General features: G+C 43.6%; 2 protein-coding genes across 6 annotated transcripts; both read right to left on the bottom strand.

The window, feature by feature from the left end:
- Positions 1-410: 410 nt before the first annotated feature.
- tmem200b (transmembrane protein 200B) lies at positions 411-1,610 on the bottom strand. The gene has a single exon (XM_034545758.1). It carries the CDS (start codon positions 1,608-1,610, stop codon positions 411-413), a length of 1,200 nt encoding a protein of 399 aa, XP_034401649.1.
- Positions 1,611-15,258: 13,648 nt separating this feature from the next.
- Positions 15,259-23,228, bottom strand: LOC117739265 (tRNA selenocysteine 1-associated protein 1-like). Of its 5 annotated transcripts, none has more exons than XM_034545570.1 (9): positions 23,171-23,228; positions 22,165-22,262; positions 21,988-22,087; positions 21,853-21,902; positions 20,591-20,722; positions 16,716-16,832; positions 16,420-16,624; positions 16,314-16,347; positions 15,259-16,015 (listed from the first exon to the last, which is right to left on the bottom strand). In XM_034545570.1, the coding sequence occupies exons 2-9, from the start codon at positions 22,248-22,250 to the stop codon at positions 15,855-15,857; spliced, it is 885 nt and encodes a 294-aa protein (XP_034401461.1). In that variant the 5' UTR covers positions 22,251-22,262; positions 23,171-23,228; the 3' UTR covers positions 15,259-15,854. The 5 variants fall into 5 exon arrangements, with proteins under 5 accessions (XP_034401461.1, XP_034401459.1, XP_034401457.1 ...); XM_034545568.1 differs by having other exon boundaries at positions 21,988-22,102; positions 23,171-23,227; XM_034545566.1 differs by having other exon boundaries at positions 16,420-16,618; positions 21,988-22,102; positions 23,013-23,221.
- Between the last annotated feature and the right edge of the window lie 1,043 nt (positions 23,229-24,271).

Here is a 24,271-nt window from a genome sequence, read left to right as displayed (position 1 = left end):
TCTGCTACACTAGGTTGTGCACACTGCGTCCTGGAAACAGGACAACACATTTTGGCATTGATTTCTTGCATTGCTACCAAGCCACACTGCAGAAGTAAACAGTCTGTCAAATTGCTTCTCCAGCTGTGACAGTGTAGGGTCTGTATATTGTATAAAACATCTGCCAAATCCAGTTGGAAGCCAAGCAAAGACCATAACCTGTGTATCAATATTCCACTGAAGATTGAGAACAAACTCAAGTTTTGGAAGATCCTTGTGAGAAATACTGTACAACAGATAATCCGGGGCTCTGCCTTTCTCTGCCCCACACAGGAAAAACTAAATATAGTGCAGTTAAAGAATCCAGTGGAAAATATCATGATGATCCTTTTTTATCAGGGGAATTGTATCCCTCAGTGGAGAGCAGCCAATCACTGGAAAGGCCCAGAGCCAAAATTATTATCCCACTGATAACACTGCTGCTCTATCTGGTCCAGCAGTTTGTCCACGGAGTCCTCTTTGTTCTCTAGTTTCAGATATCGTCTGCTGCTGCCCAGGTCTAGCCGAGGCCAGCTTCGGCGGGTTTGCTTTTCTGCAGCCTCCACAACCTGCCAAGGGATGTTCACGCAAAACTGTGAACCAGTCTCTCTTGTGACCACCAGCTGATTCATTTCTCCCTCCTCCCCCGGTGCGCGGGTTCCATCCTGCACACCAGTTCCAGCTGAATAAGGGTTAGTCCTGTAGCTCATACTGTGGCAGCGCCTCGGCTGGATATTTGGCATATCTACCTCGTCCAGTGTGGACATAGAGCTGGCAGACACCAGGCAGTTGTTGAGCTTGCCCCCGTGCTTGGCACCAGACTGTGTGTTAAAGTCTGTCTGACTAGAATTACATGAGTTGGAAAAGAAAGAGTGGGAGGACGGCGGAGGCTCTGACTCCTGGTGGTGGAGGGCTTCTGTCTGGAGAACAGCTTGCTCGTAGATGCTCTCCACACTGTGCTCCTGGTCTCTGGGGTGGCTGGTTTGGAGCAGCGGCTCCGAGCTGGCTAGCTGCTGCATACAGAGAATGTTGAGATGGGCAGCTGGTAAACTGTTCACCCACTGGTAGTGTTTGGCCATGGAGTTGGCTGCTGCTATTTCGTTAAGGTCTGCCGAGGGAACCGCCGCAGACACAGAGCAGATTACACTGCGCATCTGAGCCAGCAGCATCTGAGTCTCTCTGTCCCTGTTCTCGTACAGGACTGTGTTGGCACATATGAGGATGAAGAGTCCCACCCCCATGATAACAGGCCCCAGCAGCTTCATCCGCTCACTGTGGATGAGGCTGGCTGTAGATAGGAGGCCCTTAGCTCCCAGACTCCACCCAGAAGTCTGCGACTCAGTGAAACTTTCCCTATCTGCAGGCCCCAGGATGGATGCTCTCGGTATCCTGTAGGGCCAGTATCCTGCCACAGCCAGAGCGGTGCCGACAACCACCACAATGACCCCCAGCACCAGGAAAGCTCCAGGAAATGAGCGGATGCGAAGTTTCCCTTGGATTCCCCCGTCCTTCTTTCTGCCTAAGGTGAAGCGAGACTTCCGTCGGCAGGGAGGTGATGGTAGTGTAATACCTCGAGCCTTTTGGGTCTTCATGGCTCAGGTTGGTCCAGAGCTCCTGTTACACCCTGTCAGAGGGCTTTAGAAGTGAAGACAGTTTAAGAGTTAGTGCAGTTATAACAACGTATGTACATGTTGTATTCATCAAATACATACCAGTCTGTATTTGAGGATGCACAATAAATCAGTCCGCTTAATGTTTTCAACTTCGGACTGATATATCACAAAATTGTGATGCGTCAATAATTAATCTGTAAAACCTCTATGTGTACACTTTGAAAACGTGGGACTAATGCCCACTGGTGTTGGCATAGCTGTAAAACAGAAGTGGTGACAATAGGATATAACTCATCTTACCAAGGTATTGTTTAGTCATCACTAATTGACAGCTACTGGTCGCCAGTTGTTCAGTACCTACTAGCTTCACCAAGAGGACCAAAGAGACCAGAGAGGCTGTCATCACTTTCACTAAGTCAAAGTCAGTATTGAGAAGATGAGATATCTTTTACATAGCGACTGTGGCTTAGTGGTAGAGCAGGATCGTGCTTCAATCAAAGGATCAGTGTTTCGATCCCTGGCTCCGCTAGTCCATGTCGATGTGTACTTGGACAAGACACTTAATTACAAATTAAGTGCAGGCTGTTCCTGCGGTGTATGAATGTTAGTTAGTCCTGATATATAGTAGTGATATATGGTATCTTTGGTTTGGTTACTTTATTAGTACCCGTAGGTAGACTTGGTTTGCAGTAGTAGAGAAAAGTAGAAAACAGTTGAAAACGAGGCATCCATCTCGACATACATTACAACAAACACAGACAACCGGACAAGCATGATAAAAGTACTCAAAGATACAGATAAGTACTGTTATAATTATTAATTTGATTACATATGTGGTGGTGCGTTTTGTTATGAGTTCTGTTGTGTCCTGACTTTTCTGGGCTGGTTCAGGTGTCCAGAGGGTGGGGAGCCAATCAGAAGAAGGAGGGAGGTGAGTGAAGATAAAGGGGAGGTGAAGCTAGAGTTCGGGGGATGATTTCGAGAGTGGGGGAACAGGTGTGTTAGCGGAAGAGTGAACGGAGGGTTTGGGGATTGGCGTCGAGGAGCAGCTACACGGAGGACAGTGAGCCGGGTTGAAAGCGCGGTCGGAATGCGGCGGACCAGCTGACGGTTAACCCGTGAGGGGTTCCTTGAGGACGACGTAGCTGGCGAGAAGAGGGGAGGCAGGACGGAGGTTCCCGGGGATCATCGCGCTTCCAGAGGGGACCAGCTGATTTTAGTGGGATTGCATCAATCGCTCTTTCTGGGGACCGTGAGTACTGACCCCGCAGATGAGGAGGATTAACCTGAGCTCCAACAAGCGTGCCAGCCTAGGGTACCCTAGCACAGACTGTTATGGTATGAGTGTGTTTCCTGTTATCCGTATTGTTTTGTATAAGAATAAATGTTAATGTGTGTTAATCCAGTGTCTTGATAGAATTCCAGGGTTAGAAACCTGCTATATTTATAAAGGACACAAGGAGTTTAACCCGGGATATATATTTATATAAATACATGGGAGTTGAGCCCACACCAACAGTAGGCTATAGTGAGAATTTGAATAGACCCTTTTTCAGTGCACCTCCCATGCTAACAGGGGTAAAGTAGGAGGCCCCTGACTAAAACAGCAATTGAGAGGGGGGGCTACATTATAATAATGTGTTCACCTGCGTGATGGCTGCTGGAACAAAGCTGGTTTTATACCGCTTTGTTCTGCACCGTACCAGTGTGCGAATGGGTGAATGACGACATGTTAGGACGATTTGAGTGTTCTGAAAACTAGAAAGGTGTTATAGAAGTAGCTGACCTCAAGAAGGCTTTTGACACAGTTAATCATAATGTCCTGATTAATAAACTGTCAAATTTTCCAGTCTCCTTCCTTGCTGAAGAACCCAGTGTGTCAGAGTGGGTGATGTTTCATCATCTACTCTGAGATCTCATGTGGGAGTACCCCAGGGTTCTGTTTTAGGATCTTTTATTATTCAGTGTATACATTAATGATTTGCTGGGTGTCTGCAATAGGTGGATATAAAAATGTGCGTGCACATAAATCACTGTACTGATACAGTGATTTATGTGGACGCAAAGAACAAAGATCAAGCTACACTTAAGGTCAGGTCCACAATGACTAATGGCTTTCAGATTCCTGCCTTCACCTAAATGTTAAAAAGACTGTTTCAATTCAATTCAGTTTATTTTGTACAGCCCAATATCACAAATTACAAATTAGCCTCAGAGGGCTTTACAATCTGTACACATACGACATCCCTGTCCCAGGACCTCACATCGGATCAGGAACAACTCCCCATAAATAACCTTTCACAGGGAAAAAAGGGAAGAAACCATCAGGAGAGCAACAGAGAAGGATCCCTCTCCCCTGATGGACAGATGCAATAGATGTCATGTGTACAGAATGAACAGCATTACAAAGTTACATGAACACATAACATGAATATGACAATGTATGAATGGAACTCCAATCCATGAAACAGAAGGATGTAGGGGGGGCGGGGCGCATCAGCAGGGCCAAGGCAGGAGGCCGGCTCACCAGGCATCAGACACCGCCAGGTCCAATGGACCCTATGAGACGTGAAGTCACAACGACTGCGGGGAGGAAGAAGAGTTAGTAATTTGCAATGGAGAGATGTAAATTCATCCATAAGGAGAGAGAGAAGAGGAGATAGGTGCTCAGTGTATCCTAAAACATCCCCCAGCAGCCTATACATTACATTACATTACATGTCATTTAGCTGATGCTTTTATCCAAAGCGACTTACCTTTGCATTAAACCATGAGTCCAAACTCAGAACAACCAGAATAGCAGCATATCTAGGGGCTGGACCAGGGCAAACCTGATTCAGCCCTAACTATAAGCACTATCAAACAGGAAAGTCTTAAGTATATTCTTGAATGAGGTGACTGTGTCTGCCTCCCGGACTGAAAGTGGAAGCTGGTTCCATAAAAGAAGAGCTTGATAACTGAAGGCTCTTGCTCCCATCCTACTTTTTAGGACTCTAGGAACCACAAGTAGCCCCGTACTTAGTGAGCGCAGCTCTCTAGTGGGGCAATATGGTACTACAAGCTGCTTAAGATATGATGGTGCATCACCAATCAAGGCTTTGTAGGTGAGGAGAAGAATTTTAAATGTAATTCTGGATTTTACAGGGAGCCAGTGCAGAGCAGCTAATACAGGAGTAATGTGATCTCTTTTCTTAGTTTTTGTGAGTACATGAGCTGCAGCATTCTGGATTAACTGGATGTACCTAAGAGACTTATTAGAGCAGCCTGATAATAAGGAGTTGCAGTAATCTAGTCTGGAAGTAACAAACGCGTGAACCAGCTTTTCTGCATCTTTTTTTGGGACAAGATGTGCCTGATTTTTGAAATGTTACGTAGATGAAAAAATGCAATCCTTGAGATTTGCTTAACGTGGGAGTTAAAGGACAAGTCTCGGTCAAAGATAACTAGAGATTCTTTACAGTGGTGTTGGATGCCAGGGCAATGCCATCTACAGAAACCACATCACCAGATAATTGATCTCTGAGGTGTTCAGGGCCCAGTAAAATAACTTCAGTTTTGTCTGAGTTTAACATCAGGAAGTTGCAGGTCATCCATGTTTTTATGTCTTTAAGACATTCTTGGAGTTTAGCGAGCTGGTTTGTCTCCTCTGGTTTGATCGATAGATATAATTGAGTATCATCTGCATAGCAATGAACGTTTATGGAGTGTTTCCTGACAATGTTTGCCAAAGGAAGCATAAATAAGGTAAATAAAATTGGTCCAAGCACAGAACCTTGTGGAACTCCGTGATTAACATTGGTGGTCATTGAGGCTTCATCGTTTACAAATACAAATTGAGATTGATCTGATAAATAGGATTTAAACCAACTTAGTGCGGTACCTGAAATGCCAATCGACTGATCCAGTCTCTGTAATAGGATGTCATGATCAATGGTGTCGAACGCAGCACTAAGGTCTAATAATACCAGTACGGAGATGAGTCCTTTATCTGATGCAATTAGGAGGTCATTTGTAATTTTCACCAGTGCTGTCTCTGTGCTGTGGTGTTTTCTAAATCCTGACTGAAACTCCTCAAATAAACTATTCTGATGTAGAAAGTCACACAACTGATTTGCGACTACTTTCTCAAGGATCTTAGAGAGGAAGGGAAGGTTAGAGATCAGTCTGTAGTTAGCCAACACCTCTGGATTAAGAGTGGGCTTTTTCAGGAGAGGTTTAATTACAGCTACTTTGAAGGAATGTGGTACATGGCCTGTTAGCAAAGACACATTAACAATATCCAACAGAGAGGTGTCAATTAAAGGCAACCAAATATAGACCAGGGCATACAGCCGTTTCCAAGGCCACCCCTCTTGATGACAGATCGGCAGTAGTTTAGGGCAAGAGATCAACAATCTTGCCTCTAATAGTTAAAATCCTTTCATTGAAGAAGTTCATAAAGTCATTACTACTGAGGTCTATAGGAATACACGGCTCCACAGAGCTGTGACTCTCTGTCAGCCTGGCTACAGTGCTAAAGAGAAACCTGGGGTTGTTCTTATTTTTCTCTATTACTGATGAGTAATAGGCTGCTCTGGCATTACGGAGAGCCTTTTTATATGTTTTAAGGCTATCTCGCCAAACTAAGCGTGATTCTTCCAGATTGGTGGAACGCCATATGCTTTCGAGCTTTGGTGAAGTTTGCTTTAGGTCGCGGGTCTGAGGGTTCTACCAGGGAGCAAACCTCCTTTGCCTCATTGTCTTTTTCTTCAGTGGGGCTATCGAGTCTAGTGTCATTCTCAGTGAGCCTGTAGCACTATCGACAATATGATCAATCTGGGACGGACTAAAGTTAGCACAGGAGTCCTCCGTCACATTGAGACGTGGTATTGAATCAAATGCAGAAGGAATCGCTTCTTTAAATTTAGCTACAGCACTGTCAGTTAGACATCTGGTGTAGAAACTTTTGACTAACGGTGTATACTCCGGGAGTATGAACTCAAAAGTTATGAGGTAACTTGCCTGTAATCCTCGGATCCTGTTGCCGCGTGTTGTTCATTGGAGGACACAACACGTCCTGCTCATTCGGGATGGAGTCTTCATGAACAACTGTCAACTCGATTCCGACATGGCGTGTTTGTCCTCGGCTGTCTTCACTGTCCTCCGGACTAAACGGTCTATGTGTGTGACAGGAGGTCGTTTGGATGCAGCTGAGCTCGGCCCTCCGCTCTGGAGTCTGTCGGTCTGCGGTGCGGCGCGGCGCGGCGCTTCAAGCGGACCAGCAGCGTCAAGCGAGCCGCAAAACCTCCATTTGACAAGGCACTGGGTTTTTCAAAATAAAAGCATAACAGGGGCCCGCATCTAACAACATGACGACAACGTGGAGTCTTCTTTACTAGTCCGAATATGTCTCTTATCCTAACTCGTTGCTAGAAAGTAGCTCTACTCGGACTCAAGTACAGGCCATAAGCCGCCAATCCACTCCACACCTCCATATAATAATAGGATTTAACACTAAACTATATAATACACATATGACATTGTTTGTCATTAGGTCCCCAGATTAAGCATATGACTCCGGTGTGTAGAGGTAGATAGGCTACGGGAGTTACACTTTGCTATACATTTATTTACTTAATTGTTTTACATTTATTTACTTAACTTTACTTTATTTACTTTTATTCACTTAGAATATTACTCTATATCTGACAGCTTAAAATTAGTACCACCTCAACATTCTTTTCGGCAAACAGACAAAGGAAATAACTTACAATAACATGATCAAGAAAAATATTAGGTCTAAACAATATTCCTTTTACGGAAGTACGATAACATTAGATATGTCAACACATACGGTTCTACCTTATTTGCAACCTGTAATTAGTTACAACAGCAACTAAATCCACTCTCATGCTACCAGGTTGTGAAGTGTATGCAAGTTTTGTTTTCCAACTTTTAATGTTAATTTTGCCTGTTTGCAGTAAGCAGATCAAATACAAACTAAGCGTGATTCTTCCAGATTGGTGGAACGCCATATGCTTTCGAGCTTTCGTGAAGTTTGCTTTAGGTCGCGGGTCTGAGGGTTATACCAGGGAGCAAACCTCCTTTGCCTCACCGTCTTCTTCTTCAGAGGGGCTATCGAGTCTAGTGTCATTCTCAGTGAGCCTGTAGCACTATCGACTATATGATCAATCTGGGATGGACTAAAGTTAGCACAGGAGTCCTCCGTCACATTGAGACGTGGTATTGAATCAAATGCAGAAGGAATCGCTTCTTTAAATTTAGCTACAGCACTGTCAGTTAGACTTCTGGTGTAGAAACTTTTGACTAACGGTGTACACTCCGGGAGTATAAACTCAAAAGTTATGAGGTAATGGTCTGACAGAAGAGGGTTCTGTGGGAAGACCTCCAAATGCTCAATGTCAATGCCATATGTAAGAACAAGGTGGAGGGTGTGGCCAAAGCAGTGAGTGGGTTTCTGTACTCTCTGACAGAAGCTAATCGAGTCCAACAATGAGATAAATGCAGCACTAAGGCAATCATTATCAACATCCACATGAATATTAAAATCTCCTACAATAATAACCTTATCAGTTTTAAGGACTAAACTTGATAGAAACTCTGAAAATTCAGATATAAATTCTGAATATGGACCTGGTGGCCAGTACAGTATAACAAATATAATTGGCTGTAATGTTTTCCAGGTTGGATGTGAAAGACTAAGAACAAGGCTTTCAAATGAGTTGTAGTTTAGTTTAGATTTAGGATTCATTAATAAGCTTGAGTCAAAGATGGCTGCTACTCCACCTCCTCTTATCCTGTTTTGTTGCACTGTTGCAGTAGTGATGTTAACCTTTTATGACGTTATTTTTGTATGACTCCTCTTCTGGTTACTTTTGATTTAATTAATTTAAGTGGCCATGGGACAGACACAGTCTCTATAGAGTTAAGGTTAAGGGTGGGTAACTGCTCGAATGGAAGTGCAGAGAAGGGTGGAAGACTACAACTCTGCTTCTGCTTCCTGATCTGAACTCTGGGTCATGGATTAAGTCTGTTAATCAACTTGGCCATGTTCGCAGAAATGAGACGCGCTCCATCCCAAGTGGAAGCAGGCTTATGCTGCATTTGGTGTGAACGCAGCATTAGCTGTCGGCTTGTTGGGAGCTTTGTGGAGGCAATCCCTTAATTCTAGATGTGCTCTGAACTTTGGAGTTGGCACCTTAAATGATTAATACAAATTTGTGCTCGGTTGGGAGGGACATTTCTCTTCCATGGCGGCATAACTGTCTGGGCACCCCCCCCCCCCCCCCCCCCCCCCCCGTTATCTAAACAGCTCTGAAGAAGGGTGGTGTGGCCCAGCCTCCTCTGTACAGAAATATTTACACAAGAGGGAGAAATGACTTTGCTATGAGGGGTCTGACAGTCAGCATGGTGAGAACACTCATTGCAACATACTCAGGACCTCCAGTAACTGCAGTCAGAGTGTTTGAAGCTGTTTCTCCATTTTATTCGGCTTTCTTTATGACCCATGTGGGAACTCAAGAAGAACAGCACATGTTCAAGTGATTCTTTACTTTTGTGTATACCTCAATGAATTTACAGGCTCCCCACAGACATGGAAGGTCCGAGGAGTTTCACTCTTAATTATTTCCACTGGTGATTAACATTAAAAAAGGACTGTGCATGATAAACAACCACTGACTAATGAGTGACCAAAGTGAGTTAGGCAAGGCTAAACACAGATGGATTCCAGGCATCCACATGTGACGTGTAATGTCTCTGTAATAATGATAGATCAAATGCATTACAGTAGGAAACTATTAGGTTGCGTCTGCAGCAAACTCCTACTCTAAAGCCAGGTGTATGCTTCTTTGTCAGAGTGTTGCAGAGGCTAAGCTCAGAGGCTCTGACAAGGAACTCGCCAGAAGTAAGAATGTAGCTGCATGTTGGGGCTAGGGTCCCCACTGAGATACAACATGAAACCACAACAAGGACTGTGGCTGCTGGAGAATGTGGTTATTGAAGACAACATCAAGCAAGTTGAGAGACTCATCTGCTCCTTAAATGTAACACTGCAATGTTATAATTTGTGAACTAGAAAAAACATCTCCAGTACAAACTAAATATATGACATGATCAGGTAATGCTCAGCACTTTGTGGGAATGAAATTGTGTTACAATCAACTCTATAAGTTGGACTATTAAGCAGTTCTTACACTGGAACACCTATACAGAGAAGCATATATCCAGGTTTTGTAATAATAAATAAATAACCTTCTACTAATTACTTAATTTATTAAATGCATTATTATAGTACTAATTACTGAATATCAGTAGTGAGGGGATCGAACTGCGATCCTTGATTGAAGGACGACCCTGCTCTCCTGGTCCACGTTGATGCGTCCTTGTGAATGGTGTATGAAGGTGTTAGTCCTGATGGGCAGGTGGTACCTCGCATTGTAGCTCCTCCCATAATGAGCTTTATCATATCTCCCACTCAGTTTATTGTAAGATGATGTTATTTTCTGTCACAAGTAATTGTTGCTCCACCATGTTTTCCACCTAAAAGCACCACTGCATTACTCATTAATTCCCTCCAAGGAAGCCACAAGTTGTGCTTCATGATGGGATGGACTGCTACCCTTGCAGCGGGTGTCGACTAGTCTATCAAATGCTTCTTGTTCTGCCAGCGCATCGCTCCACAGGCCGCTAGAGACCGGCTCAACCCGCTGAGATCATCGCATTTCGAGGCTTTACTTGTGAAAGAAGCCGCATATAGATTTTCTATCGAGAGGAATAATTAGTTATATCTTTCTTTACCTGAGCGGTGGACTGCCCGTGCCGTGCCGTGTCGGGCTAACGTTCCCTCCCCTAAACATGGGTCTGCTTTAGTCGATGGAGACAACAATCCGACAGGAATGCGTGTGTCCGAGCGCGCTGCTGCATTCCTCTCACCGGGCACTCATTCATGGAGCAGAAGCTCCCACTAACAGGGTCCATGAGCCCCGAGCCTCTGGGCCGGATTCATAGACTCAACGCCACAAGTTACCAACCCAGCAGCCGGGACTTTGGGAAACTTGCCTGTAATCCTCGGATCCTGTTGCCGCGTGTTGTTCATTGGAGGACACAACACGTCCTGCTCATTCGGGATGGAGTCTTCATGAACAACTGTCAACTCGATTCCGACATGGCGTGTTTGTCCTCGGCTGTCTTCACTGTCCTCCGGACTAAACGGTCTATGTGTGTGACAGGAGGTCGTTTGGATGCAGCTGAGCTCGGCCCTCCGCTCTGGAGTCTGTCGGTCTGCGGTGCGGCGCGGCGCGGCGCTTCAAGCGGACCAGCAGCGTCAAGCGAGCCGCAAAACCTCCATTTGACAAGGCACTGGGTTTTTCAAAATAAAAGCATAACAGGGGCCCGCATCTAACAACATGACGACAACGTGGAGTCTTCTTTACTAGTCCGAATATGTCTCTTATCCTAACTCGTTGCTAGAAAGTAGCTCTACTCGGACTCAAGTACAGGCCATAAGCCGCCAATCCACTCCACACCTCCATATAATAATAGGATTTAACACTAAACTATATAATACACATATGACATTGTTTGTCATTAGGTCCCCAGATTAAGCATATGACTCCGGTGTGTAGAGGTAGATAGGCTACGGGAGTTACACTTTGCTATACATTTATTTACTTAATTGTTTTACATTTATTTACTTAACTTTACTTTATTTACTTTTATTCACTTACAATATTACTCTATATCTGACAGCTTAAAATTAGTACCACCTCGACATTCTTTTCGGCAAACAGACAAAGGAAATAACTTACAATAACATGATCAAGAAAAATATTAGGTCTAAACAATATTCCTTTTACGGAAGTATGATAACATTAGATATGTCAACACATACGGTTCTACCTTATTTGCAACCTGTAATTAGTTACAACAGCAACTAAATCCACTCTCATGCTACCAGGTTGTGAAGTGTATGCAAGTTTTGTTTTCCAACTTTTAATGTTAATTTTGCCTGTTTGCAGTAAGCAGATCAAATACACACCATTTGTAGGTCTCTCCAGGTCGCTGAAACCTCACACATTCACAAAAAGTAAATGTCCATATTGTTGGCTGCAGCCCTGAACGAAGACCATGCTAATGCAAACTTTACAAAGTCAATAACATGTTCGGTTACTCAGAATAGAGAATGTAGGTCTGAATGTAGACGTGAAGTCGCAAAGACTCCGGGGAGGAAGTAGAGTTAGTAAGGTGCAATGGAGAGATGTAAATTCATCCATAAGGAGAGAGAGAAGAGGAGATAGGTGCTCATTGTATCCTAAAACGTAGGGTTCACAAATACATTCCGGAGTCTTTGTGACTTCACGTCTCATAGGGTCCATTGGACCTGGAGGTGTCTGATGCCTGGTGAGCCGGCCTCCCGCGTTGGCCCTGCTGATGCCCCGCCCCCTCCTCTCTACCTCCTTCTGTTTCATGGATTGGAGTTCCAGTCATACATTGTCATATTCATGTAATGTGTTTATGTAACTTTGTAAATGCTGTTCATTCTGTACACATGACATCTATTGCTTCTGTCCATCCGGGGAGAGGGATCCTCCTCTGTTGCTCTCCTGAAGGTTTCTTCCCTTTTTTCCCTGTGAAAGGTTATTTTTGGGGAGTTGTTCCTGATCCGATGTGAGGTCAAAGGTCAGGGATGTCGTATGTGTACAGATTGTAAAGCCCTCTGAGGCAAATTTGTAATTTGTGATATTGGGCTATACAAAATAAACTGAATTGAATTTAATTGAATTACCCTCCACTACATGACTCATTCCGCATAGCTTTTCCTTTTTACCCGAAATATTGTGTTTGTTTGTTTTGTTTGCTCCTTGTTTTTCTATTTAGTTGTGTTCTGTTTGTCTATGCCTTATGTAAAGCGTCTTTGAGTGTCTAGAAAAGTGCTATATAAATTTAAAGTATTATTATTATTATAAGTGCCAAAAACTTGAGTCCGCTTGAGTCTGGCTCCCCATGTTAAAATCTCCAACTGTACAGCAGAAATAACCAGGTTTACAGCTTGGATCAAGAGACCGTTTTGATCTCTATAGCTGATTTCTGTTCATGAAAACTGTATTGGGGGGGAGGGGGGGTGGTTTGTATATAACTCCTACATTTAAATGCTTAAAGTTATGCATAATTAATGAGGTAATACAAATTCCAACGCAAGCCATCCAATATTTGTATCTCATTTGAAATTTCTGAAAAAGCCAAAGTATTGGAGCACCATAGTGGCTGAATGGTTACAGCCAATACCACAGCTCAGTTCCAGTCTTAGACTTGTGCTGTACATCTCTCCCACGTATTTCCTTTAAGACTCTTCACTCTTGAATGACCAATAAAGGCAAAACATGATACGAATGCTTGAAAGAAGTCCACACTCTGCTTACTTTCACGTCTCTGGATAACCTGGTCAGTCACTTCAATAAAAGGGCCTGATTGTCAATATTGTCAGAAGCAGCCACCCCAAGTCTACAGTTGGAAAGGTGTAGGAGTGAAGTTTTAGAGGCCGTTAAACCGTCAGACAAGCTATTTGCTGGAAGCATTTTGAGGCCTTCAACTCTGTGGCTCATTCAGGCCGTCTTCTTTTGTTAGACCTTAATGCTGCATTCGACACCATTGATAATGACATCCTATTACAGAGACTGGATCAGTCGATTGGCATTTCATGTACCGCACTAAGTTGGTTTAAATCCTATTTATCAGATCGATCTCAATTTGTATTTGTAAACGATGAAGCCTCAATGAGCACCAACGTTAATCACGGAGTTCCACAAGGTTCTGTGCTTGGACCAATTTTATTTACCTTATATATGCTTCCTTTGGGCAACATTATCAGGAAACACTCCATAAACTTTCATTGTTATGCAGATGATACTCAATTATATCTATCGATCAAACCAGAGGAGACCAACCAGCTCGCTAAAATTCAAGAATGTCTTAAAGACATAAAAACATGGATGACCTGCAACTTCCTGATGTTAATCTCAGACAAAACTGAAGTTATTTTACTGGGCCCTGAACACCTCAGAGATCAATTATCTGGTGATGTGGTTTCTGTAGATGGCATTTCCCTGGCATCCAACACCACTGTAAAGAATCTCGGCGTTATCTTTGACCGAGACTTGTCCTTTAACTCCCACGTTAAGCAAATCTCAAGGACTGCATTTTCCAAAAATCAGGCACATCTTGTCTCAAAGCGATGCAGAAATCTGGTTCACGCGTTTGTTTCTGGTCACATGACATCTATTGCTTCTGTCCATCCGGGGAGAAGGATCCTCCTCTTTTGCTCTCCTGAAGGTTTCTTCCCTTTTTTCCCTGTGAAAGGTTATTTTTGGGGAGTTTTTCCTGATTCAATGTGAGGTCCTGGGACAGGGATGTCGTATGTGTACAGATTGTAAAGCCCTCTGAGGCAAATTTGTGATTTGTGATATTGGGCTATACAAAATAAACTGAAATTGAATTGTTACTTCTAGATTAGATTACTGCAACTCCTTATTATCAGGCTGCTCTAATAAGTCTCTTAAGTCCATTGAGACATTACTAACTCTACTTCTTCCCCAGAGTCTTTGTGCCTTCTCGCCTCATAGGGTCCATTGGACCTGGGTGTCTGGAGCCGGTCCTGGCTCCTGGGTCCTGGGCCCTGCCCCTGACTCCTTACCCCTGCTTCCTGCATCCTGCCCCTGGCCTCTTCCTCAGTAGCCCTGCGTCCTTCTTTGTGCCTCCTGCCTCAAGGGCCTGGCCTCCTGCCATGGCCCTACTGATGCCCCTCCTCTCTACCTCTTTCTGTTTCATGGATTGTTGAAATATGGATCTTAGTCCATGCCTCCTAATTATTCATACATTGTCATATTCATTGAATGCGTTTATGTAACTCCGGGGAGAAGGATCCTCCTCTGTTGCTCTCCTGAAGGTTTCTTCCCTTTTTTCCCTGTGAAAGGTTATTTTTGGGGAGTTTTTCCTGATTCAATGTGAGGTCAAAGGTCAGGGATGTCGTATGTGTACAGATTGTAAAGCCCTCTGAGGATAATTTGTCATTTGTGATATTGGGCTATATAAAATAAACTGACTTTAAAATACAAACTGAATTCTGTCTCATAAACCAGAAATATAAATGATCATCAATCCTCAATAGTGGGTATGCTGGATGTGTACCAGCTGTATGTATGATTTGTCTACAATAACATTGTGTTTTGTATAAAGGCGTGGAGTTAATTTGGACACAACCTCCAACTCTTTGAGCAGTCTCAGGTTTATTTTACGTTAGCTCTTGGTTTCCCACCTTCCACAAAAGCCTTTGTTTTCAGTTTATATTTCGTTATGACACTAGTATCTCTTCATGCACACGCACACTGGCCTATTGACAGTAGCTGTGACGGCTCCACCTGCTGGAGAGTCCACTGAACAGCACTAGGACCAGTGCTTTGTCTTTTCCACCAGGAACAGTGACAACATGCGATACAAATCCTGTGCATGTATGCATACTATACACATTCTATATAGATGAACACTGCTTTCCTACAAAGTACTCAATGTGAATGGAAGGGCGTGCTACTTATATCTGGTTTCAAAGACATGGATGGATGTCAGTAACACATTTAGTTTGTGGCATTTCAGCGTTATGCTCATTTTATTCAAGTACATCTGATCAAAGATGAACAAGCTTTTCTCTACATGTGTACAACTGACTGCTCTGTAATTCTTCAGAGGCAACATCAGTAGAGATGAAAACAAAACTGACATTCCTGATTGGCTGTGCTGATTATTACAGCTTGACCCTTTCAGTTTTCTACCAACACATCGTCAGAATAATGATTACATAGGATCGGCATACATCATAAAACGTGTCTTGTACCTGAAGCCAATATGTCAGCTTATCCGTTTAACGCTGACACAAAACTGGTGTGTAATGGTATCAACATTTCTTTTTGGTTTACTTGATCCATGACATTTTAGTTTTTAGGATTTGATCATTTCATTTTACATTCCATGTTTTGTGTCTGTCATAACATTTTGGAACTATGTTGGAAATAAGACACTTTAACACATTATCTATTGAGCGCATTCTGTGGATTCATAAAAACATCAGAAACAGGTTTTGTTGAAGAGCACTGCGCATGACTTCTGTCCTTCATGTCCTTAAGGATCCATACTGTGAGCAGGCATCTGGACATAGAAAGCACCAGATGACAGTCAGCAGTAGACGGGCTCTGGAAGGCTGGAGGTCATATAGTCCTGCTCTGGAGAGAGCTCTGCTGGCTGCCAGTGACACTCAATCAGAGCGTCATACAGTTCTTCACTGAGCTCCATGAACTTCCTGTTGGCCTCCACCACATCCAGCTCTGGACTGGGATCTGCAGCACAGTAACGGTCCATTACAAAGTTTAACAGACATATCCTGACAACATAAATCCTTTGTCGGCTGAAATTATTTATATGACATTGATTTCATTAGCAAATAGAACATTGTTCTGAAGCAGGAACTAAACCCAAGTATTATGCTTCAGGTATGTGTAGTGATGCAATAAACACCTTTAAGATTTACAATAAACAATTTGAAGACTAAACAGAATAAACAATCACAACTCTGATTGATACACAAGTCAATAATGAAAATAAGGGTAATTTGTTGTTCTTCATCCCAATACCAACCTTCAAGTCCATCATCCTGAACAGCCTCACTCTCCTAGACAGAGAACACATGTTAGAGGGAGTCACATCTGTTAATGATGACTGGCTGAGAGGTGTCATCACTTACCTGTGGTGGAGGATACTGCGAGTAATCATACTGCTGGTAGTTGTAGCCGTACCCTCCTCCAGTCTGATCGTAGCCCCAGGAGGGGTAATACCCAGGATAGGCCTGTTGCTGGTACTGGTTGTACTGGTCATAGTTGGGCTTGTATCCTGAGCTGGACTGCCACGATCTGTGCTCTGACGGCTGCTGCTGCTGCCTGTTCCTTAAACTCAAGAGGCAGGAAGAGACACTGCTGAACTCCACCCATCATGTGGCTCGTGCTCCTGGCACAAATTAATCCTCTGAGCAGAATAACTCACTTGTTGGCAGCCAGGCTCAGTCTCAGGGGTTTACCACCCAGTCCCACAGCACCCTGACAGTCCTCTAAAGCCCGCTTCTGCAGCCGCTCGTCTGGGAACTGAACAAAGCCACAGCCCCTAAAGAGAGGAAGACAGTACAGCTGACCGTCTCTTTGTATTTAATGAGGACAGCTGGTGGAGAACAGAATTCTTACAACGTTTCTGCTCAAACCAACATTAAAACAGCCATAGTGAGCAGGTTGATTAATGCTGAGATTCTCAACTGTAGGATCACAATGGGATCTAAATCCATCTTGATCACCAACACCATCTCCGTCTGCTCCCAACGCCGTTGCTGGTTCTGGCACACAACAGTTGGACACCATTTCACTTTAACACCTGGCCTCAGGAGTTTGTGACATTACCAGACCTCTGCTGCAGGCTACGGGACAGAGGTGGCGGGAATGTGTGTGTAAACATGGTCTACTGTATAGTTTCCTCTCGTGGAGATGTGGACATGCTGGTGGAATTTAAGTAAAACAGATCTGAGATTTGTTTGATTCAAATCACCAGCTATAATAAAAAAATACCATCCAGTTGTTTTGTCATGCGTCTGCTGATGGCCTCCTACAGTTCCTGTGGTTTTGGTTTTGTTTTGCCTCAGGAGAATGTAAACAGAAGCAATATAAACTCTGGTGAATTTTCTGGGCAAATAATATGGTCGGCATCTGTTAGGTTGTAGTGGATTTTATATATATTTGCACATGTAGATAAGAGAAGTTTATGTTTTAAATTAATACATAAAGAAAGATATGATAATTAATTTGGGATATTATGAGGAATATTCTGGAGGAATGTATTATGAAACATAAGAGAGGATCACTGTTTTATTATTCTGTTTTAATGACAAATGTAATTATTAACTGTATGATGCATGAGAATGAATGAATGTTTTATTGTTTAGACAATAGTTAAAATGGATGCCGATTGAAACCTAATGTGTTGCTTTTATTCTGAAGGCAGGATAATAGGGTTTTATTGTGAAGGGGAACTTCCTGTCCTTGACCGGAAGAGTGAGCTTTGACCCCGCTAATTTATCAATTGGCTTAGCGAACAGAACGGCGGCATCCTTTGAACTGACCAATAGAACTAACCTTTAGGTGTGAATTCATTTGCATGACCAGACTAACGACCGAGCATTTGTTCTGGGGAGACATGGTTCTACTGGTCTGGAGACATGGTTCTACTGGTCTGGAGACATGGTTCTACTGGTCTGGAGACATGGTTCTACTGGTCTGAAGACATGGTTCTACTGGTCTGGAGACATGGTTCTACTGGTCTGGAGACATGGTTCTACTGGTCTGGAGACTCGAGACAGCCCCGGTCTGTGGCTCCTTGGGAGCTGCAGTCCGTCTGTGGAGAGTTCCTCCTTTCTGGCCCCACGATCGTGAACGCTACATGAGTATTATCTTTGCCATTAAATATTGTTAAACTCGAATCCTGAATTTCCTGCGGCCACGGGACCCGGAGCTTTGAACACGAATCTTACACATCTTAGCATTAAACATGTAATGAGAGAAGGGAGACTTTAATCAGGGAATCCTTGTCCTTCAACTTTTACTGCGTTTTAGCATCATGATGTGAACACACAGTGCGCCTCATCTCTTTATAGAAGAGTCTTGCGTTCTTTTGGCGCGTCATACTGTGCCTCGTCAAGTGCAATAGCTTGATCTGGGATGTTGTGATGAAGCCAGTTTCTATAAAGATGCATGCAGTCTCCTGTCCTAAATGTAGCTACGTCTGTGGGAACTACCAGCCGCCGTATCAACACGCACCACCTTTGCCATAGAGAAAAGAATGTAAGGTTTTTGGTCAGTTTCATTTTGTTTGTGTTGAGTTTGAATTCAGTGTATTTTACGATGGCTGTTTCAGCTGAAACTACTGGATTGAAAAGAATAATGTGTGGAATAGAAGACGACTTGTCTGGTTGTGCTGAACTGTCCCAGCTAATGAGTGATCTCAGCAGCATTGGGAACAGATCTGAAGAGGAAACCCTCCACTAAAGTCAGTCAATGAATACAACCCAAAAAGCAATGACAAATTAAAGCTGCGAGCAGCGATGAACGGGTCCTCGCTCATTCGCGCCAGTCGGGGGCGCCAGCGGGACGCCGACCCACTCGGCCGAGAACGCAGGGCCGCCGGTCGTATGTTTTACCGTTTGTCGCGTAACGCTGATTTTCTTTCGCCAGTAGGTGGCGCTTCGACTATACACTGAAAATAAGCTTGGCGATATCCTCAGGCCGTGACTTGTAACAAGCACAACAAGTTTGGGGCAGATTTGAGCAAGTCCAGTTGAGCCAGCAGGTGGCACTTTGAGAATGTGAACAAATACATGCACCATGTGTCTCTACGTGAAGTGTAGACCACGTTGTGTAAATTATATGTGAATCTGATGCATTTTAGGCTTATTTGTTTTGGCCAGTAGGGGGCGCAATGAGAATGTGAACGGATACATGCATCATGTGTCTCTACGTGAAGTCTAGACCACGTCATGTAAATTAAAGGTAAAAAAAAGTGATGAAAAAATTAGCCCTTGCCTGGATTTGAATACATGACTCCCGCACTCAAAGGCAAGTGTTTATCTCACTGGGCCACCGGTTTGCTGAAATATTTTGAGCGGAACTCATAACCATAAGACATTAGTGTCTAAAACTTGTCATTTTATTTTTTTAATAGGTGTTCCAATGCAAATTTTGAATGTTTCTTCTTGGAAATGTGTTTGGGGCTTGATTGGCATCATGCATGATAATTTTTGGAAAGATTGGTTTAGTTAAAGCAACAATCTCTAGCATAAAACAACACAGAAAGTGGGATTTTATTTGAATTTTTTTTAACGACAAGTGAGAAGCCGTGAAAACCCTGTTTTTTTTCTCAGAATAACCATCTTCAAGGCCTGCAGATCATGGAAAAAAAGATTGAAGTCGATTGGATATTTTTTGTGGGAGATAACGTTAAATGTATAACGGCGAAAAGTGCCCAAAACGAGCAAAAAACGGCCAACTTCTGCGAATTATTGTACCGCCCCCTAGTGGTCAAATCGCACAAGATTTGTTTTGCATGTTAAGGCATGCCATGTGCACTTAGGAAAAATGTTTGAGTGATTAGTCCCAATAGTGTTGACGCTATGAGCATTAAAAAACAAGACACGCCCCTAAGATATTCATTGGGCCATAGATCCTTACCACAATGAGATATCAAAAAACGGTTGACATATTCTAGGTCATCTGGCTTCAATGATTTGATTGATATCAGGTTTTGTTGATTTGGACCAAGCATGTAGTGTAGGCAGTCAATTGTGTGTTTTTCACAAAATTCAAAATGGCAGAAAATCTAAGTAGGCGGACCTTAGGGGTCTGAGAGGCTTTTTTGTAGAGCAGGTGGATATGGAAATTTCAAGTCAATCGGACATTCTGGGTGAGGGGCGTCGCCGGTCAAAATTTGAGGGGGCGCTAGAGAGCAACTACAAAATGAAAAAATGTTACTCCTTTATCATACGCCGATTTTCACCAAGCCTGACAAGCGTGCCACATTTGGTTAGTTTTCCAAATATCCAAGTTTGCTCCCAATGTTCTAAAATAAAAAGCGGAATAATAAGAATCCGAGCGAATACTTCGTCAGTCGCTCGGACCCTAATTAGCCTAGATTGAAAGAAATTACAGAGTGTTCCGTTATCAGTAGCTTTACAGTGGAAAAGGAATCTTGAATCTCCCTCGCACTCTTTGGTCAGATACACACTGTGGAAAGGCTAAATGAGGCTCATGCACACATACCTACATGGATGCAGGCCAACAATAAATGCACATTTGTCACATTAATAGGGACATTCTAATACTCACTTGGAGTTGCCCATGCTGTCCAGCACCACTTTTCCACCTCGGCAGGAAGGGTAGCGGTTGTAAAAGAACTCGTAAAGCATCCCATCATCCACCTCTGGAGTTAGATCTCCCACAAACAGAGAATACATCTGACTACAACAGGAAAAAGACATGTGATGCATCAATGACTCATTCTGTCATTACGTAGACATCTTACAGGGAAACGTCAGTATTCTCAAGCTAAACGTTTACGTGACTAATGGCGACAACAACCTTTGAATATGGTCTAGTCCTGATGGATAACGCTGTCATCAGGTCAGCTGAAATATAAATATGTGAAGGGCTGCATGATGGACAAAATGATGACAATATGCACAACCAACACTTCTCCCATTAGACCGCACATATCATAAAAAAACAGGCAAATTACTCATTCATTCATGTGCAATATCAATATGTATGCATGTGTAATATAAACACTTCATATTCCCTTCCTCAAATGTGCAATGTATAAAAAAAATTGTAAACGTTGCAGTCAAAGTTCACTTTGTTGTGGGAAGACAAAATCCTGATCGCCATTCATATTTGACTCATGTGCAGCCCTAAATGAAAGCACTCGTTTCTGCCACTAACAGACTCAGATTGGTAGAAGTGTCTGAACATTATGGAAGGAACTCTAGAGAGAACGAAATGCTTTGCTTTAAGATTCCCTTGATCCAGTCTGTTTGCTATTATGTCTAAGTCTTGTAAAATCTGAATATGGAGCAGTAACAGCTCTCTGTGGTCGGAGGGTCACAGCAGTCTCCGGAGCTCTATGGCCTCACAGCAGCTGGTTCACCCTTCTCTGCCTGTTGCCATCGAATTTAAAGACCTCATCCACTGTGACATTGGAAATATTTAAAGAACACCAAGCTATGCTTTCTGTAGTTAAACACAACAAACTGCCTGGCTTGCAGTCGTGTTTCCACTGTTGTCTTTTGGCAACACATAATCCATAATGTTACATTAACAAATCAAATAACAATCAATGCTTTTCTGGGAAAAAAAACAAGCCCTTTTAGTGGACGCACATTGGCGGTGCCAGGTTGCTCTGATATTACATTGCCGCTCGTGAATGGCTGTCTTCTGCAGCGCTCTCCCTCAATACCGGACCAATTTCAGAAAGTGTTGTCTCTATTAGTCAGTTAGTTAGACTTAAAAACAGAAGAAAATCGGGTCAGGTTGAAAAATAGCCTGAAATGTCATGGTCATCTTTGATTTCCTGCTTCTCCATATGGACTCACCCACTGTCTTGTTTTCCAAAGGTGGCTCGGTTTAATTTGAATCTTGTGGGCTGTGAGAAATAAAACATTTTAAAAAAATGCAAATTTTCCAGGACAACCGAGATAAAAACATGGTTACTGTCTGAACATCCTTACCGGATTGGCTCCTGGTAAAGCTTTTCCGTTGATTTTGCGGAGACATCTCTCCGCTGTTGCCTCATCTGTCATCTCAACAAAACAGTAGCCCAGGGCCCCCCTGGGTGATGACAAACTGTTTAACGTCAGAATACAGCGAGTCCAAAGAAGACAACTGCTTGTGGATTTAATTCTCACCCTGTCATCTTGTTGCGTATGATCCGCACATTAATCACCTGCTCCCCCATGGTGGAAAAGGATCTGGTGATAAACTTCTCATCCATGTAAGTCTCCAGCTACAGACCAACAGATTGTGAGAGAGAGCTCAGGAATCATTCTGAAACAGGTCAGCTGAACGCTGAGGGGATCGGCTGATTCTCCATCACTTAAACTGAGACAGCTTCTGGACATCACGGTAAAGCCCATTACAAATCAATGTATTCTATGTGTAAAAACTGAACAAAGCAGATAAAAAATAAACTATTCCATTGACTTTTCCGCATCCCGACAATATCTACATAAAAAGCTCAGTTTTCACAAATCTAAAAAGGGGTTTTAAACAGTCGCTCTTTCAAATATGGGCCAGGTTTGACAATCTACAGACAATGTTTTCTCGAACGTGAAATATGTTTTTATTTTACAGTCTCCATGTTGTACTAGTCCGGGTTTAAGAATATAAGCACAGTGGATGTTAATGTAGACCTGGTCTGGTGTGGTCTAGATGGACAATAAACACCGAAAAGCGCCGGGTTTTGACAACTTAAAGGTTCCACGCGTGTCCCTGAGCAGCCCCACCGCCGTGGAGCGGAGAGCTAGCCGTTAGCTGGTTTACTTGAATGGCTGCTACCGCTACGTGCTGCTGAGGAACCGAAACTAAACACTGGGTTACAAGCGTGGCCCAACAAGCACGGCCATATTAAAGTGTTGCTTTTCTAAAAGGCCGTTTTGAACTGCCTTCCATTCATACACCGTATGTAGCCTTAGCCCATGTTCAGGTCGCGTTAGCCAACACGTTGGTTCCGCGTTGTGGAGCAGCCGTTACTCACGTTCCCCATCCACAACGTGCTCATGCTGCTGCTGGAGGGTGAGCCTTGTATTACAAAGGGAATTCTCGGAGGATGTACGTCGTCAATTAGGCTGAACCGTCAAGGCTGCACATGCTAAGACGCGTAGCAGAATAATAAAAGGTGGAAAGTACACTAACTTTACGTGTTGACGTCACGTTACGTCATTCTTCTTCTTCTTGTCTCGTTATTAATGGCAGCCAGCGTCCAACATGTTGCATTGTCGCCATCTACTGGTTTTGAATTTACGTACACTAGTAGACCCAATAACTTTGAGCCTGAATGCTGCTGGAGAAGATCAACAATAAAACTGCAGTCAAATGTCCCCTGTGTCTGATCTATTAGGAGTCTAGCCCCTCCAAACGGTCATCAGATACAATTGATATAATCTCTACTAACAGATTCGGCATTTAAATTACTACTTCTAAGTTAGTATATAGTATATACTACATTTGGGTTGAGGCCACCATATTCAATCTTGGCTCACACGTGGAGAACATTTGTAAACTTCCAGTCCTGCCAGGCTCTGGCAAGCAGTAGAAGGCGTAGACCTGTGGAAGGCAGAGGCACGTCTCTGCTCCCTACACCCTCTCTTTACTGCTTGCGCGCGGCCAGACTATATACTATATACATATATGGACACCGGGGGGTGAGGGAAGCCTTTTGGCCCTTTTGGCCCAGGGGTCTCCTGAAGCAACTGACAGGTACCAGCAGGTCAGAAAGGCTGCGGCTGCAGTGGATGCTAAAACTTGGGCATGGGAGGAGTTTGGGGAGGTCATGGAGAAGGACTTTCGGTTGGGCTCAAGGAGGTTCTGGCAACCCATCTGATGGCTCCCCAGGCTGTTCTCAGCACTTTGAGGAAATCCTAAACCCGACCTACATGTGCCCTGGAGAGAAGGCACTTGGGGTGGGGGTCGCACCCATATCCCTGTCGGAGGCCTCTAAGGTAGTCAAAAAGCTCCTTTGTGGCAAGGCGCCAGAGGTGGATGAGATCCGCCCTGAGATGCTGAAGGCGCTGGACATTGTTGGGCTGTGTTGACTGACACACCTCCTCAATGTGGCATGGGGGTTGGAAACAGTGCCCATGGACTGACAGACCGGGGTGGTGGTTTCCATTTTCATCACACTACTCAGCCTCCGGGGAAAGCTGATGGCAGGGTGTTGAAAAGAGACTCCGACCATTTGTCAAACCTCAGATTCAAGACGAGCAGTGCGGATTCCGTACCGGCCGTGGAACAGCG

Source organism: Cyclopterus lumpus, chromosome 11 (assembly GCF_009769545.1).
Source record: "Cyclopterus lumpus isolate fCycLum1 chromosome 11, fCycLum1.pri, whole genome shotgun sequence".
Taxonomy (NCBI): domain Eukaryota; kingdom Metazoa; phylum Chordata; class Actinopteri; order Perciformes; family Cyclopteridae; genus Cyclopterus; species Cyclopterus lumpus.
Note: the sequence above shows the minus strand (reverse complement) of the source record. Positions and strands in the feature narration are given on the sequence as shown.